General features: G+C 44.4%; 1 protein-coding gene across 1 annotated transcript; it reads right to left on the reverse strand.

Annotated features, from left to right (window-relative positions):
• Positions 1 to 592: 592 nt before the first annotated feature.
• ATP5SL (ATP5S like) lies at positions 593 to 12,120 on the reverse strand. Its single transcript, XM_018555999.1, has 7 exons — positions 12,037 to 12,120; positions 11,872 to 11,940; positions 7,617 to 7,768; positions 5,344 to 5,424; positions 4,057 to 4,193; positions 1,830 to 1,992; positions 593 to 749 (listed from the first exon to the last, which is right to left on the reverse strand). The coding sequence occupies exons 1-7, from the start codon at positions 12,118 to 12,120 to the stop codon at positions 593 to 595; spliced, it is 843 nt and encodes a 280-aa protein (XP_018411501.1).
• Positions 12,121 to 17,518: the final 5,398 nt, after the last annotated feature.

A 17,518-nucleotide genomic window follows, 5' to 3' on the forward strand; every position in this document is an offset into this window, starting at 1 on the left:
CAGGAATACGGGGAGGGGCGGCGTCAGGAATACGGGGAGGGGCGGCGTCAGGAATACGGGGAGGGGAGAGGGGTGGTCATAGGATTACAAGGAGGGTTAGTGGTATGATAACAGGGACAGTTAGTGTTAGAAATACAAGGGAGTAGTGTTATGATTACAGATAGGGCTAGTGTTAGGTTTACAGGAAGGTTCACAGGGTGTGTAACGTAGGACAAAGCTCTCAGCAATTGGAGCTCTACCCTGAAAATTACCATTGCCAAGCTCCTGGTGTTGAAAGAAAATCTATCGCCAACAGCTGCAACTGAACCCCACAGCTAAAGATGCCTCTACTTCCTGCCACTTCTATCATCGTCTGCTGCTGCCAACCGGCCAATATAGCCAAGAGGTCTGAGGTTAGCCAATCAGCCGCAGACCTCTTACAGTCTCTTACAATCAGAAAACTTGACCATCGAATGCACGGAGCCTATTGTTTAGGTTTAATGACGATAATACAACTTCTATATAAGAAGACACAGACACCACAACACTCACAGTACAGACACCACAGAAAACCCTTTTTCGATGTGTAGACTTCCCACTCACCTGTGCATTACTAGGTCTCAGATGGGGTGCTGGTCTCTCCATCCAGGCTTTCCGAGTACTCCATCCCTACAATCTCACAAGCTGGCAGCACCTCCTCCAGAAGTATCCTGGTTAAACCCTTGTGGGAAACATTGGGGAGGTCTGATACATCCAAATGCTTAAGTTTCCTATAATGAAGAGAAAGAGAAGGACAAGTGTCTGACAAGAGGTAGGCAATAGGTTGCTCTGAGGACTTGATCACACGGCACATGTTGGAAAATGTATGTGGCAACTTGTTTTTAAATGTGACATCATTAACCCCATTTAACTGACTTAAAGCTAAACTCCAGGATAAGCAAATGTTATCTAAGTACAAGAGTCATGTGTATTCTTCCTTAAATCTTGGTGAGCTTTGTGTATTTCTACCAGATCTGTGCAGTATCTGATTGAGAAACATTGCCTCTGTGCGGGAGCTTCCTGTAATAAAGACTGGTCACTGCTGCTCTCTCTCCTTGTGCAGGGTGACTGGTCCTGTATTCGCCCCTTCCTGTAGTTTTCAGCAGAAAGCCTGTAGTGGGAGGAGCCTTCTGGGCCCCTCCCACTGCACCACCAGCCGCTGTCAGAATACCTGAACAGAGCTAGCAACTTGGCTGCTAGCTCCGTTCAGGCAAGAATTTTCCAACTAGCTCCTTCAATCATCTGATCAAGGAATGCTGGGTAGAAGGGTGCTGACAGCAGCACCCACTGTGCGAATTGCGGCTGGTTCATTAGGAACCGGCCAAAATTCCTACAGTGCATACCCAGCTTTAGATTTACATCAGCCAGCGATTCATTTACAGTCATCCAATCCTTAGACTTTCATCCACGCTAAACAGGGTGGATAGTGGAATCTCCTGCTGCTGCAAGAGCAGTGGCTGCTAAATACCCAAACAGCGCTTGCAGACACTGTATGGCTAATAAGATGCCACCCGGCACGATTGAATAAGCAGTTGTTACCCACAGGGCCACCCACAGATTGAATTTTGTCAGATTTACCCTAAAGATCCTTTACAAACGCTGACTTTTTTTCTTTGAATGTCCCGAAAAGACCAGCAATGCAAATTCAGCAACAAAAATGTAATAAAGGTAAAACCGGTAATCAGAAACCATCCGGTAACTCTTCTGACTACATTAAACGAAGATTTGTTTGAACGTGGTCACTGCTCTTTGCACTAATTTACTCAATACGCCCTCGACATAGAAAGTATCACTTCTTACTGTACACTTACTGTAAGTGATGAAGGGAGGCCAGCCCTCGCTCTGTAATTTGAGGACATCCCGCCAATATGAGAACTTCCAACGTAGGATGAAGTACGTTCAGGCGGCTTAAAGACCAGTCGTCAATGTAAGGACAGTGGCTGAGGTTCAGGAAACGTAAATGTTCCAATTCCACTGTACAGCATAATGATCAGAACAATAGCATGAGAGTGCATGAGAGGACATAAGATGCATTGAATGTATTAATTAATATTAAAGGCAAACATAAGTAATATTAGCAAAAGCAAATAAAAGTACAAAACTGCAGAAGACATGTATACCAAGACAACCCCATTCTATAGTTTTCAAAGATTCTCCATTCCAAACACGCCTACAGTGAGGAAAATAATGATTTGATCCCCTGCAGATTTTGTAAGTTGGCCCACTTACAAAGAAATTAAAGATCTATAATTTTTATCATAGGTGTATTTTAAGAGACAGAATATCAACCAAAAATCCTGAAAAAACACATGATACAAATGTTATAAATTGAGTTGCAGTTCAGTGAGCAAAATAAGTATTTGATCCCCAAGCAAAACATGACTTAGTACTTGGTGGAGAAACCCTTGTTGGCAAGCACAGAGGTAAGACGTTTCTTGTAGTTGGTTACCAGGTTTGCACACATCTCCCTCCATAAATTTCCTATAGGTTGATATTCTGTCTCTATCATTTAAAATACACCTATAATAGAAATTATAGACCTTTCATTTCTTTGTGAGTGGGCAAACTTACAAAATCTGCAGGGGATCAAATCATTATTTTCCTCACTGTATGCTATACTGTATGTGATCATGCTGCAGCCTTAAAGGAGAACTATGAGGTGAGTGCTTTTCACTCACCTCATAGTTCTAGCCAACCTGTGACAATGAGACTGTCACAGGTCGGCTCAGTAGATCGAGAAGTGAGCGAACACATACTGGCGTTCGCTCACCTCTCGATCCTGTCACAGCTCTCTGCGTGACAGGGGAGGGGCTGGATTCCCCCCTCCCCGCTCCTATAGCGCTGACTGGCGGATCGGACGGGTGGGTACAGCTGGCCCTGTCTCTAGATAGGCAGAGCCAGCTGTCACTCACGCAGCTGGGCGGATCCAGACATAATTGTCGGGATCCGCTTCAGCTGCGGCGTCTCAGTATACCGAGATACTGTGGCGTCTCAGTATAACGCAAGTTGTAGCTCGCGGTATACTGAGCTTAGGGTGACGGGAGGACGCTAGTTACCCTAAGGAGAACTATAGGGAAAAGCCTTAACCCCATAGTTCTCCTTTAATGCTTTTAAGGGACAGATGCAAGGGATGCCAGTGGGAGAATTGTAGTTGCTAGCTATCAGCAACGTAAATCCAGAACTTCTGAGCTGCATGGTTACACAGTTAGGATGAAAAAAAGTTCATCGTCTTCAATCATCGAGTTCTGGGTCAGTGACTCAAAGTACTGAATCCGTTGGAGATGCCAGCAACGGCAACCTCCAAATTCTGTCAGTTCAGAATTCCTCTAAAATGTTCTCAAAAAGTGATGTAAATAGGATATTCTTCCTCGGCTTCAGACATGTAATAGACATACAGGGCAGCAGGTGCTTACAGAGAGAGGTACTGAATTCTTGCTATTGCATGGCATTTAGGAGCCACATGAAATGTATACAATACAGGCAAATGTTTGTGGTCACCTGACCCATGAATTTGCACATCTCAACCAAGGGCAATAATATGGAGTTGCCTCCCATTCCTCTTTGTGGCCATACCATCCTCCACTTTTCCTGGAAGGCTTTCTACGAGATTTTGGAGTGTCTCTGTGGGAACTGGTGCTCATTCAGCCAACAGAGCATATGTGAGGTCAGGTACTGATGTTGGATGAGAAGACCTGGCTTGAAGACAGCATTCCAATTTATTCCAAAGGTTTTTTTATAGGGTTGAGGTCAGGGCTGTGTGCCTTTTCTTACATGCTAAACTGGTAAAAATGTCTTTATGGACCTAGATTTGTGCAAGCAAAAACAATAGCCTCATTCAAACGGTTACCATAAGTTTGGAAGCACACAATTGTATAAAATGTCTTTATGTGCTGTAGCTTTAAGAATATCCATCACTGGAAGCACCTGACTTTAATAATTTAGAGGGGTTTCCACAACCTTTTCACCATGTTGTAGCTGAAAGACCCATGTAGCTCCCAAGTGGTTTAATTTGGTAAGACATTTCTAATATCCTCTTACATATAGGGTCAAGGCCAGTGCAGGTCACGTCACAATTGCTCAAATCCACACTTTCTATTGGGACATCTTTATACTTCAAAAACTCAGTGCTATTCTTCCCCTGGGCGACCCGGAGCCAGTCTTGGTGACCATGGAACCTGAGGGAGACACCAGTTATTTCCACAATACATAAGGAACTATGCTACATAAGTAAAACACCTACTTTTTATTTGGAGAAGCTGGCAAGCTTCAAAGAGGAAGTCAAGGCTCCAGAAAAAAACATGGTTGAGTAGAACCCCCCACCCCACCCAATACATGCATTAAAAACCTTTGAAAACAGTCAAATACAATACAAATCTTCTAATATCATGTCTCCTGATCCTGCTATCATACCTTCTATTTCAAAAGATGCAGGCCATCAGGTGATCTAATTTTTGCTACAATTTTTGGGGAAATGAAGAAACATGCTGGTACTGAGGGGTTAAAACATGCAACCTGGTAATGGTGCACTAGATAGGTGAGGTGAAGGCCCTTAAGTACAGGTCACATGCAGTGGGAGGATGAAGGGGTTAATGTGCAGGATAAAGAAGATGAAGCATTAATATACAGGTCACAATCAGTGACAGAATGGAGCTCAGATGTGTAGGAGAGGAAAGGAGGGGGGTGAAATGGTTAACATACATTACGATACCACGGTCAGTGAAAATTAATGAATTGATAAGCTGCTGCTGATCCATTCATTTATTACCCAATAATGATTACTAGTATTTCCTGTGTTGCAATAACAATGTAAACATTAGTATGTGATCACTGTGATTGGTGATCCACTGGGGACAGCCAATGGGAAATCCCAAAGCAGGACTCTCCCACTCTGCAAGTCACATAAATATGCTGGCCATTTGGTCCTTTTTTTTTCTAATCTAAGTGGGGGATTAGCTACTCGGGGTGGGGGGTAAGCCCCAGGATTAGTCTGAAATACCTTACATTCCTGGAGAAAATGCGGCTCCAGACTACCTCCCGTGCTGGGGTTGCGTGACCAAAAGACTGCTGTAGGCGAGCATATGTTCTGGCTCAAACTCCTCTGCAGCAGACCAAGTGAGCCAATGATTGGGTTTTGGTCACATGGCCAGCAGCGTAGGGAGCTTGGGACAGTATTTACTGCAATAGTTAGGTATTTGACCAACACATTACTCTTTATTTATTCATCCCAGCAAGTCTGGTAACCTAGCTTTAGCAAAAATAAACTTTAAAGCGGAAGAAAGGAAAGAGTAGTTCATCTGAATGCTTCGGCAGGTTTACTATCCATACCTCACGCCTCCTTTATGTACCAGTGTGTAGTAAGCTACAGCAGCAGATTTACCATACTCATATTCCATGTAGGAGAATGGTCTAAAGCAAACAAGAGAAAGAAAGCAGTGAATGTGAAATTCATCCATGTACACAGTAAAACCTACAATGAATATACAGGCCTTTTACATACATTTTACACTTTGCCTATACTGTACTAGAATGATTCTTAGGGCCCCTTTGAACAGACCTAAAAACACATGCTGCAGAGCAATAGTATGGGCTACCAACAGCGACTCCATATCAGCTTTCAATAAATACTTTACTGGGCTACCAGTATTTCTACACACATTGGAAGCCTTATGCTGCTTTATGTGAGTCTGTAGTGACCTTTACATAACATTGTTCCCCAGTTCAGTCATTGCATTACACTTTGTGTCTCAATGTTTGTCCAGCAGGGAGATAGCTTGAAAGTGGTACACGGCTTCCACATATATAAGCAAACACAAGCAACTGAGAACTCTTATATTCAAAGGGAATCTTTCTCCCATTCCCCACTGTTGTAAAGGATAAATTGTACAATGAAGTACTTTATGAGCTAAACAAGATGACTTCTGTTCTGTGATAAAAACATGGCCAAAAGTCCCAGCAGCCACTGTTTCTATTCCTTTTTCCGCCATTGAAATGGACCAAATCTGTAAGGCAAAGGCTCTTAGATGGAGGAAGCAATGGGGTCCTATAGCGGAGACAAGGGAAGAATCGGGATGGCCAGAATGTAGGGGGACGGGGCACTGAGATTGGAAATCTCAGACTTATGACCTCACATATTTGGAAGTAGAAAGGAAGCACTGGACCTGTGTGGTTATTCTATTGGTGTTTTCTCATCCAGTAGTGGTAAAGTGATATAAATATGTGTGATCTGGCTAATAGGTAGGCAGCTTCCACAAGCCAAAGGATCTCCACAATATCCTTGGCTCGATAGTGAACACAGAAGATGTAGGAATTGAAGCACGAACCCAACTAAAATAGTCCAGATACAGCTTTGTTCCATTAGGGTCAGGGGACATTCAAGAAAAGTAGCCAACGTGTTTTGGGGGTGGTCCAAAACCCCCCCCCCCCCCTTTATCAGGGCTTAATGAGGGAAATCAGCAGCTGACATGCCTGAAGTACTCCCACCACAACTCAATACAGCTTTCAAGCTGCAGGGATTGTAGCCAAGATATAGGATTTCTCTTATTAAGACCGATGAAGGGAGTGTGTTTTGAACCCCCACAAATGCATTGGCTACTCTACTTGAATGTCCCCTGACCCTAATGGAATGAAGTTGTATCTGGACAATTTTAACTAGCGTGGCGCTTCACTTCCTGCATCTATTATGTGACATTGCATGACATCTTAGGATGTAGGAACAATGGCTCATACATGTGGCAGATAGTAACAAGGTTTTAATTAGGCCCCTAGTGCTAGAAATCTGTTGTATGTAGGATAGGATACCAAGATGACCCCTTCTGTCCTAAGTGTGGATTCCACCAGGGATCCCTGATCCACCTGCTGTGGCGTTGCCCTAAACTAGTGCGCTATTGGCTAAAGGTCGTACGCACTCTCACTTCTGTTTTTAATGTTTCAATTGATTCCCTCCCTCGTTTTTATGTCTTCTGGGTGTCTTTGATGATTCACATTTTGATTCCCCTCTAATGTTGGCTCTTAGACGAGCACTATTTACCACCACCCGTTTCATTGTACGCAAGTGGATCTCACCGTTCCCTCCTACGGTCTCTAATTGGATGATAGAACTTGATAGAATTATAGAGTTCGAACGCATTGGGTATCAGTCCAGGGGCTCAGTACACACTTTTTACTCAATATGGTCCAAATGGTTATCTTTTCGGCCTGTTGGGATGCCTACTTGATCTTCCTCCTGAATGCTGCCAGCCCTCACCCCATTCCTCTCTCGTGGTTGCCATACAACCCTGTTTGCCTGTGTGTATCCTGTGTAGGGACTACATCAACACCCTTTCCCTTTTTTTTATTTTCGTTTTTATTAAACATAGAGATATATATATATATATATCCCTGTGGTAGGGGTTCACTATGTTTTGTTCTTATTTCTTTTATGTTTATTTCTGTATTTCTATGGTTTTGGATGTTTTTGCTCTTTACATATGTTTTTTTGTACCAGCTTAAAACCAAACAATGTCCATAAATACTATCTGATTAAAAAAAGAAATCTGTTGTATGCATCGGCGTAATAAAATACCTCCTAAAGGTGGGGCGAAATAAGCTGGGCTACTCACTTATTTATCTTTTTCACTCGCAACTGATTCCGTTTCGTCATCCATGCCTTATAGTTATCTAAATCGACGAAATACTTCCCCAGGAAACGTAGAATCTTATGGTCTGGGACCGAGGCTGATGGCAAACTGAGACGGTCAAAGATAGTCCTAAACTGGTTCAGAATAAAAGAAGTGTTAAGAGGGCTTATTTACCAACCTCAGGAGCGGCATGTTAAACCCCGGTCATTACCAGGCCATTTTTAAGCGCTGTGTAAGTTTGACTGTCATACAACACTGTGCCCAACTTCATTTTGTATCATTTTCTGAGACAGATGGAGATTTCTTTTGGTGGGATTTAAATAACCGCTTTTTTTTTTTTTTTACTATATACAGAAGAGAAAAAAAACGTTTCCTTTACTTTTTCTCATAAAACATAGCAAACTAAAATTCCAGGACATTATGAAACCTCCGGAGTGACCCCTTTTTGCAAAGTAGACACCCCAAGGTGATCTGCTTTTTACCACAATTTTTTGAACATGACAAAACATGTTGAGGTGTTGAGGGGGATACAACATGGAGCTTGCTAATGGTGTACGAGATACATTAAAATGTACAGGTCATACACAGAGGGAAGCAGAGATAAAGGGGTTAATGTGCAAGATAAGAGAGGTGAAGTGGTTAATGTAAAGATCAGGGCAGAGATAGAATGGAGCTGACATATGCTGTAGAGGAGAGGGGGTGAAGAGGTTAAACATTTTCCTTCAGTGTATAATTTTTTTAATGCTGCTGCAGCTTGTTTTAACTAGGAACTAGTGAATGAATGACCCCTATTCTACCATGTCTGTGTTGTAAATGGATGGGGAGGGCTTTGCAATGTAAGCATTAGGGACATACCGATACTAGTATTTCGGCATGTACTCATACTTGCCCAAATGCTCCCAATGATTATCCCGATATCGGAACTTCTGGTATCAGGAAGCTGGGTGAGTCATTACACACTGCCAGGCTTCCTGATTGGCTGGGAAGCCGGCTCCATGCTCCCTGTTCACCAGGGAGCATGGAGCTGGCTTCCCAGCTAATCAGGAAGCCTGGCGGGCAGGTAATTACTCATGACTCGTCCCCAGGCTTCCTGATTGGCCGGATAGCTGGCTGCATGCTTCCTCGTCACTTGGTGACGAGGAAGCATGGAGCTGGCTTCCCGGCCAATCAGGAAGCCAGGGGGCATGTAACCTGGTCATGAGGGAGTATGGAGACGGCTTTGCGGCTAATCGGGAAGATGGTCGTCAAGTCGCTACACGCCGCCCGGGGTTCCGACTTATCAGGAAGCCAGGTAGCGAGTCATTACTCGCCGCCCAGCTTCATTAATGGGACTTCCAATATCGGTATTTGGCGAGTACCAAAAAATAATATATCGGCACTCTTAGTCGATACCGGAAAAAAATGGTATCGGTGCATCCCTAGTAAACATTGCCATGTGATCACTCTGATACCCAATCACAGTGATCACAAGGCACAGGGCCGGTCCGATTGGCTCTGTGCATGAAGCTGATTCTTTCTGCTGTCTAATGACAGCGGGAGCGGCAGCTTGTGTGCGTGGAGGGCGCACGCACACAGGAGATTTCAGGACGTACAGGTACAGCCACCCGAAACAGCGATTTTTTTCTAACTTTTAATACTGTATATAAAGAATGCAAAAGGTGGAGCTGAAACACAGAGAGGTGGGCAGGACACCCAAACTCACAACTGGACTGAAACCGTCAGGAATTATGTCAGAGGTCTTGCCGAGTTTCCAAGACATATAGGAAACTAAGCTCCACCTGTCAATATCAGTTTTGCATGCACTGGCTCTTCTGGTTTATGTGTACATACTTGCCTCCAGGACTTCTCCAGAATCTCTCCCATCCTCTGGAACTCCCTACACCAATATGTCCGGCTATCTCCTACTCTGTCCGCCTTTATGCAAGCCCTGAAAACTCTCTTCAGGGAAGCCTATCTTGCCTCTACCTAACAACTGCACAATCACTTTCCCAAACAACTCCTCCCCACACAGCCATCACCTCATGTATCACTTGCCCCTCCCTTTTAGATTGTAAGCTCTCAGGAGCAGGGTCCTTCTAACCATTTTGTCTTGAATTGTAATGTAACTGTACTCGCTCCATTTATATTGTAAAATGCTGCACAAACTATCAGTGCCATATGAATCCTGTATAATAATAAGCATTTTCTACAAGGAGAACATGATGCACTGGGACAGTAGGCCTTTGTCTGCTGGATCAGTTTTCTGATCACACCTCGCGTTGCCGGGAGTGGATACGCCAAGCTCCATTAATATTCCATTTGATATGTCTACACAAGGGAATTCCCCAAACACAGAGACATTTACACCTTTTTATGGTATTGATTTCAAAAGCAGGAAAAAGGAATAATTCCAGCACAGCCGCGCGCCAACAACCTAATGCACAAAGCTTTTTTTCCCTTATATTGGTTTTATGTCCATCTCCGATATTGTAGAGCTGAGCTATCAACTGTTAGAACATTTTAGCATTAGAAATTATTTCAACCTTAGAAGTCACTGTGGACACAAAAGACGACGAGAGTTTCAGACACCATGCACCCCAACGCACTAAAAGCAAGGTTAACAATTGTGTGCGTCCGAGAAACGGAGACAAAATACGGTACCCCAAATTGTCCATAGGCGACGCTTTGCAAGCCCCTACAGGCCATCAGTTTAGAGATATTCATGAATATTGGCTGTAGAATTATTGCTCTCACTCTGGCGTTCGTGGCGATACCCAACGTGTGTAGGGCGATCATTGTTTTTGTACGCGCACCTGATACGTGTTTATGGTAATGCACGGGGGCAGGAGACTTTAAAACCGTTTTTTTTTTTATTATTTTGACATTTATTTTATTTAATATTTTTGTTAAACTTTTTTTTTATTTTCACTTTCTTAATTGCTGTCATGTAGGGGGGCTTACAAGCCCCCTATGTGATAGCATATCAGTGATGACAGGAACGTCCTATGACATACATCGGTGGCAGCGAAACAGTTAAAATGTATTTCCACTTTCGCAGCCAAATTGGGTTAACACCTAGTTATTTCATTGTTACTTGTTCCCATTCACATAGAATAAGATAATAATGTGGGGTAAACCTCCTCCGGCGCTGGTGTCAGCCTATGAAAGCTTCTCCGGAAATGTTCTAACCACAGGGTGCTGCTCTTCAGACAAATCAGGGAAACTCACACCCATAGAAACAAAAAGACAAAAAGGAGAGAGCCCGCCCCGGATGAAGTATTGTTTATTCACATTGAGTAAATAACACTTTAAAGGGGCCCTGTCACCACAAGGTCACTTATAACAGTAGTGTTTATATATTTACCTTTCCAGTAAGTTGAATGCCTGCTGCTCCTGCCAGCTTGTGAATGACTATGGGACATACGAGCCCAGCGGAGGAACCACAGCTGTTGAGTGGGGGGGGGGCATTTGACGGTAACATGAATGCAGTGCCTGGGGAGCGATGTGGCAGCTGATCATTGGCCATTGGCTGGGAAGTAGTAATGCACCGAAACATATCCTAACTAAATGGTACTTAGGGCAAATATCGAAAGTACCATGTTTCGGCCGAATTTGTGGTGCATTCCTGGTTTCTCTCCTCCTTGCTGGGCGCTGCTCTGTGTCCCCTCTGAGACAGCGCAGCGTCCAGCAATGAGGAGAGAAACTGTCAGGAGGCCGAGAGGGGCGGGGGAAGATAGCTATGTCACCACTGGCCGGGCTCTCTTCTCACACCGCCCGCTAAGTCTCCTGTAACAGATCAGGATGGAGAGTGGTGTGGGGGCGGAGATAGCTGTCACAGGAAGTCAAACTGTCAGTGAGGGGGAGGAGCCAGCTGTCAAAATAGACCAAGCTCTCCTCCCGAACCGCTGGCTCACCTTCCTGTAACAGGTAGTCAGGATGGAGAACGGAACAAGCAGTCAGTAATCAGTGATTGGTGACTGTTTGTAAATAACTGGACATAGTGTGAGTTACTATGTACCAGTTATGAATGAATAGGAAGTGATCTACATCACTTCCTGTTCATTCATAATTGTGTACATAGTAACTCATACTATATGTTTTTTCTATTTATTTATTTTTGTTTAACAGGTGGTGCTATGAGTAACATTGACAGGGTGACTTTAACCTGCTTCCATTGGTGCAACGCATATATGTGGCAGCATGGCAGGTGGGCCCTAAAGTGCGTCACTCACCTCTGCTGTTCTGAAAGCGCACTTACTAGCATGCTTCCACTGCTCTCACTGACAGCTCCTGGTCCACATATGGCGGCCTCCCAATGGTGTGACCTCTGGGACAGGCAATGAAAAGAAGAATCAGCGGCACGTCTTTTTATTGACATGTTTGCTTTGTGATGACGTGAACATGCACCAATAAAAAGTCGTACAGCTTCACTGTCGGAGTGCCGCTGATTCTTCTTTTTATTGCTCTTACCGTTGCGCCATCTGCTCATCACTCCGGCACTCGCCATCCTTCCATTTGGGATCCTTCAGTCAGGATTGTGATGGGATATACATAGCAGTTTAATGCTGGGACAGTCGTGTGATCGCTAAACCCTCCTTCAGGCACTGTGATCCCATAACGCAGGGGTAACCAAGCTTTGGCCCTCCAGATATTGTGGAACTTCAAGTCCCACAAGGCACTGCAAGACTCTGACAACCACACACATGCCTTCCAGAGACAGATACATGATGGGATTTGTAGTTTCACCACGGCTGGAGGATCAAAGTCTGACTACCTCTACCCTAAGGCCTGGTTCACACTGAGCGTGTTGTCGCAGCTGAATAAGCACGTCAAAATGCTTCACAAAAAAAAACATCCCATTCATTCTTATGGCCCCTGTTCACACCTGAGCGTTTTGTGGCAATAAGCAAAAAGTACAGGAGTTTCTTTTTGGCAGATTACAGCATGTTTTGTCTGCACGCAGTCAATAGGAAACGCTTGTAAATGCGCATTACAATTGTTTTTGCATGCATTTTGCCCATTTACATCAATGCGTCACAATCTGACCCACTTAAACTGTGGCCACATATATAATGCATATAAATGTAAATGTCTGCTGGATGTTACTCAGTCTATGCTACAGCCACATGCTGCGTCTAATAGAGGCTCATCTCCCTCTGACCACTGCATGCTGCAGCGGAGGGAAACATTCCAGGACGCAGCTATTCTAAATAACCGGTATAGCTATAGCGCTGTCAAAAAGCCCGCATGTCACACACCGCACTTTACTCATACTATAGGACCCTCGACTATGCATTATCTTCACTGTGAGCCGTACACGTGAGAGGATAATTCATCACACATACGAGCTTCTCCCCCCTATAACCGACACAGCCTTCACAGCCAGAACTCTAAAAAGTCACCTACCATCCTGGACGCCGCCATGTTGCTCACTGTCACGTGATTAGTAGAGGCGTATCGAAGGCGTACCGTAAAGCATGTAAAAGAACATATATAGAGGAGGTTTAGAACGCTGCTTGGCAGTTGGCAGAGCAGAGTGCAGACTTCTGTGTAAGCTAGGCGCAGAGTGTGACAGCACTGATCTAATGTCTGCTTTATAGAACTAGAACCACCTATACTGTGCCCTCATATACAATGTATAAAACTGTGCCCACATATATAATGTATAAAGATAGAAATGCCAGCTTCCCCTCCAGAGATAATCAGTCACTGCTAAATCCACATTAAAATACTGCAAGGAAACAGTACCGTGCTGTGCCTAATAGAGGCTCATCTCCCTCTGACCGCTGAGCAGAATCCTGTGTGAGACAGCACTGATCTAAGCCCACATGCACACCTAGGCGTCAGCATTTTTGTCTAGCGTGTGTTTTTTTGCATGCATATTAAGTTGTGCATTTTCAGAGGCGTCACCAAGTTGGGTGTCACCTGGTGCGGCTGCCAAGTGTCACCCATGCGCACGTCATTACATATACATGTGACCTCATGATGCATGTGCATCATGACATCATATGCACTTCACAGCCGGCAGCCATTGTGACATTTATGCTGCAGGATAAGGTATGCTGCCAGGTTCCCTCCTCTCTCTTGCAACTGTCAAGCTCTCGGTCCATGATGGAGTGCCCAAATTTTCAGTGGGGATAATACCAAAATGACTGTCAGTCATTATGTTGTCATCCCCTCTAATGGTGTCAACTGGTGCAGGCTGCCACCCCCTCCTCCTTGATGCCACTGTGCATTTCATCTGGCAGATTTTAAAGTAAATGGACAAAATGCACACAAAAATGTGCAAAACAAAATGTTTGTGTTGCGCATTTCCAGTCGTTTCCTTTGTCTATGGAGCCAAACACTTTAATCTGCCAAAAAAGAAGCTCATGTACTTTTTCCAGTGTTCGGTGTTTTACTGCTTGCGGCAGAGCGCTCAGGTGTGAACGGTGGCCTTGAAATGAATGGGAATTTTTTGTGGTGAGAGTTTTGTTGCACTTATTTTTGAGCGACAAAACGCCTAAGTGTGAACAGGGACTTCTAGAGAAGCGGCTGACCTCCGTGGCCAGGTCACTCCAATCAGTGTCGGGACAAGGTCATTTAATGCCCCCCTCCAGTTTATTAGGCATGAGTTGAGAGGGACGCACAATAGCAGCACATTTTCATGCATTGAACCCATCCATAATGAACGGGCTGTAACATACCTCTACTCCTTTGCAGCACATGCTGAAGAGAAAGGTGAATAATATTAACCCCCAGCATTGGTGTCAGTGATCACAATAATAACCCCCAGCATCGGTGTCAGTGATCACAATAATAACCCCCAGCACTGGTGTCAGTGATCACAATAATAACCCCCAGCATTGGTGTCAGTGATCACATTAATAACCCCCAGCATTGGTGTTAGTGATCATAATAATAACCCCCAGCATTGGTGTCAGTGATCATAATAACCCCCAGCATTGGTGTTAGTGATCACAATAATAACCCCCAGCATTGGTGTCAGTGATCACAATAATAACCCCCAGCATTGGTGTCAGTGATCACATTAATAACCCCCAGCATTGGTGTTAGTGATCATAATAATAACCCCCAGCATTGGTGTCAGTGATCATAATAACCCCCAGCATTGGTGTTAGTGATCACAATAATAACCCCCAGCATTGGTGTCAGTGATCACATTAATAACCCCCAGCATTGGTGTTAGTGATCATAATAATAACCCCCAGCATTGGTGTCAGTGATCATAATAACCCCCAGCATTGGTGTTAGTGATCACAATAATAACCCCCAGCATTGGTGTCAGTGATCATAATAATATCCCTCAGCATTGGTGTCAGTGATGATCACAATAATAACTCCCAGCATTGGCGTCAGTGACCGCAATAATAATTCCTAGCGCTGGTGTCGATCACAATAATAACCCCCAGCATTGGTGTCAGTGATCACAATAATAACCCCCAGCATTGGTGTCAGTGATCACAATAATAACCCCCAGCATTGGTGTCAGTGATGATCATAATAATAACCCCCAGCTTTGGCGTCAGTGATCATAATAATAACCCCTAGCATTGGTGTCAGTGATCACAATAACCCCCAGCATTGGCGTCAGTGACCGCAATAATAACCCCCAGCATTGGTGTCAGTGATCACAATAATAACCCCCAGCATTGGTGTCAGTGATGATCATAATAATAACCCCCAGCTTTGGCGTCAGTGATCATAATAATAACCCCTAGCATTGGTGTCAGTGATCACAATAACCCCCAGCATTGGCGTCAGTGACCGCAATAATAACCCCCAGCATTGGTGTCAGTGATCACAATAATAACCCCCAGCATTGGTGTCAGTGATGATCATAATAATAACCCCCAGCTTTGGCGTCAGTGATCATAATAATAACCCCTAGCATTGGTGTCAGTGATCACAATAACCCCCAGCATTGGCGTCAGTGACCGCAATAATAACCCCCAGCATTGGTGTCAGTGATCACAATAATAACCCCCAGCATTGGTGTCAGTGATGATCATAATAATAACCCCCAGCTTTGGCGTCAGTGATCATAATAATAACCCCTAGCATTGGTGTCAGTGATCACAATAACCCCCAGCATTGGCGTCAGTGACCACAATAATAACCCCCAGCATTGGTGTCAGTGATGATCATAATAATAACCCCCAGCATTGGCGTCAGTGATCACAATAATAACTCCCAGCATTGGCGTCAGTGACCGCAATAATAATTCCTAGCGCTGGTGTCAGTGACAACAATAATAACCCCCAGCATTAGTGTCAGTGACAATAATAACCCCAAGCATTGGCGTCGTTGACAATAATAACCCCCAGCATTGGTGTCAGTGACAATAACAACCCCCAGCATTAGTGTCAGTGACAACAATAACCCCCAGCATTGGTGGTAAGTTACAATAATATGTCACGGTTCTTGTTGCACTCCTTACCGGAAAATAATAACCCCCTGCATTGGCGTCAGTGACAAAAAATATGACCCCCAGCATTAGGGTGTGCTCCAACGAGGGGATTCTGAACCACGAGTTGTGCGTTTTTATGTTTGTGTAACTGGGGGTACATTCTTTGTCAACTTACTTTGTACTAAAGGTGACCCTCTTTCTTGTTAGGAGGTCGGCTCCATACAGGTGTACATGGTATAGTGACCAGTTGTCTTTGGTTTAACGTTCCCTGGCCAGTTCTTTTCTCATAGAAAGGGTTTAATGCATAGTTACCAGATGACCCTCGTTCTACAGGACAGCTCCCCCAGGTTGTCCCTCCAGTGTCCTACAAAAGGTCTCACCAGGCATGGGGCAGCACAAGAATAGAGTTTTTCCATGTAAAGTTTGTTTTATTGTTCTTTTTAAAGCCCAACTCTAGCAAAAACTATTTTTTTTTTAAATTTTTTATGAAAAGAGTAGAGAAGGATAAGTACCTCTATCAACAATCAGCTTCCTGTCTGACTAGTGTCAGAGAGAACATGACATTAGGGAAAATCCCCTGAAGAGCGCAGGCAGAAGTAAGTGTATTTAGTAGCGGGAGGAAGATTTTGAATCTCTATGACAATGAAGCCGGGTATGGATTGGAAGCAGTGTTGGTAGAGATTTGGGAAGTGCAGAGCCTCCCCATTACTCTTACCACTTTACTGGAGCTGGCATACTGCCAGTCTCACCACTCTGTCAGTACAGCACCCCTTTCCATTGCTCTCACCATCCTACCAGAGCACCCCACCCCCTCTCTCTGGCAACTCCCCCACGCACTTACCATTCTACCAGAGCGCCCCCCTCTGCCTATCTAGAGGCAGAGCCAGCTGTACCTGCCCCCTCCGCCATCCATTCCTCCACTCAGCACTGGAGGATCGGAGAGGGGTGGGGGGAATCCCTGCGGGCAGTCACCTGTAACTGCAGGGAGACGATCGAGAAATGAGCGGATCGGTGGCATGTTTCTGCTCACTTCCCGATCGATAGAGCCCACCTGTGACAGCTTCTTTGTCACAGGTCGGCTCTAACTAGGAGGATGAGTGGAAATGACTCACCTCATAGATTTCCTTTAAGCAAATAGGGTCGTAAATAATAATAATAAATACTGGATTTCAGACAGGTATACCTCAGGTAAGGTTACCACCTTTTCTGTGGAAAACTACCGGCCTTGTAATTTCTTTCATATGAATACACTGTCAACATATGACATTGTCAGTTTTACGTTTATTGACTGGGTGTCAGCCCTGCCCTCAAGGCCACAATCGTTTGCCCCTCTGCAACCACATAATGCCCACATTTTTGTACGCATTAAATCATTCACATACCGGAAAACTATGACACCTGCCATATTGTAGGCACCAGGAATAATAAACAGTATTCTCTATGTAGTGAAATGTTGCGTACCTGCGATTTCCTTTATAAAGACTCGCATTTCAAA

This window comes from Nanorana parkeri, unplaced genomic scaffold, assembly GCF_000935625.1.
Source record: "Nanorana parkeri isolate BGI_ZX_2015 unplaced genomic scaffold, ASM93562v1 scaffold221, whole genome shotgun sequence".
In the NCBI taxonomy this organism is placed as follows: Eukaryota; Metazoa; Chordata; class Amphibia; order Anura; family Dicroglossidae; genus Nanorana; species Nanorana parkeri.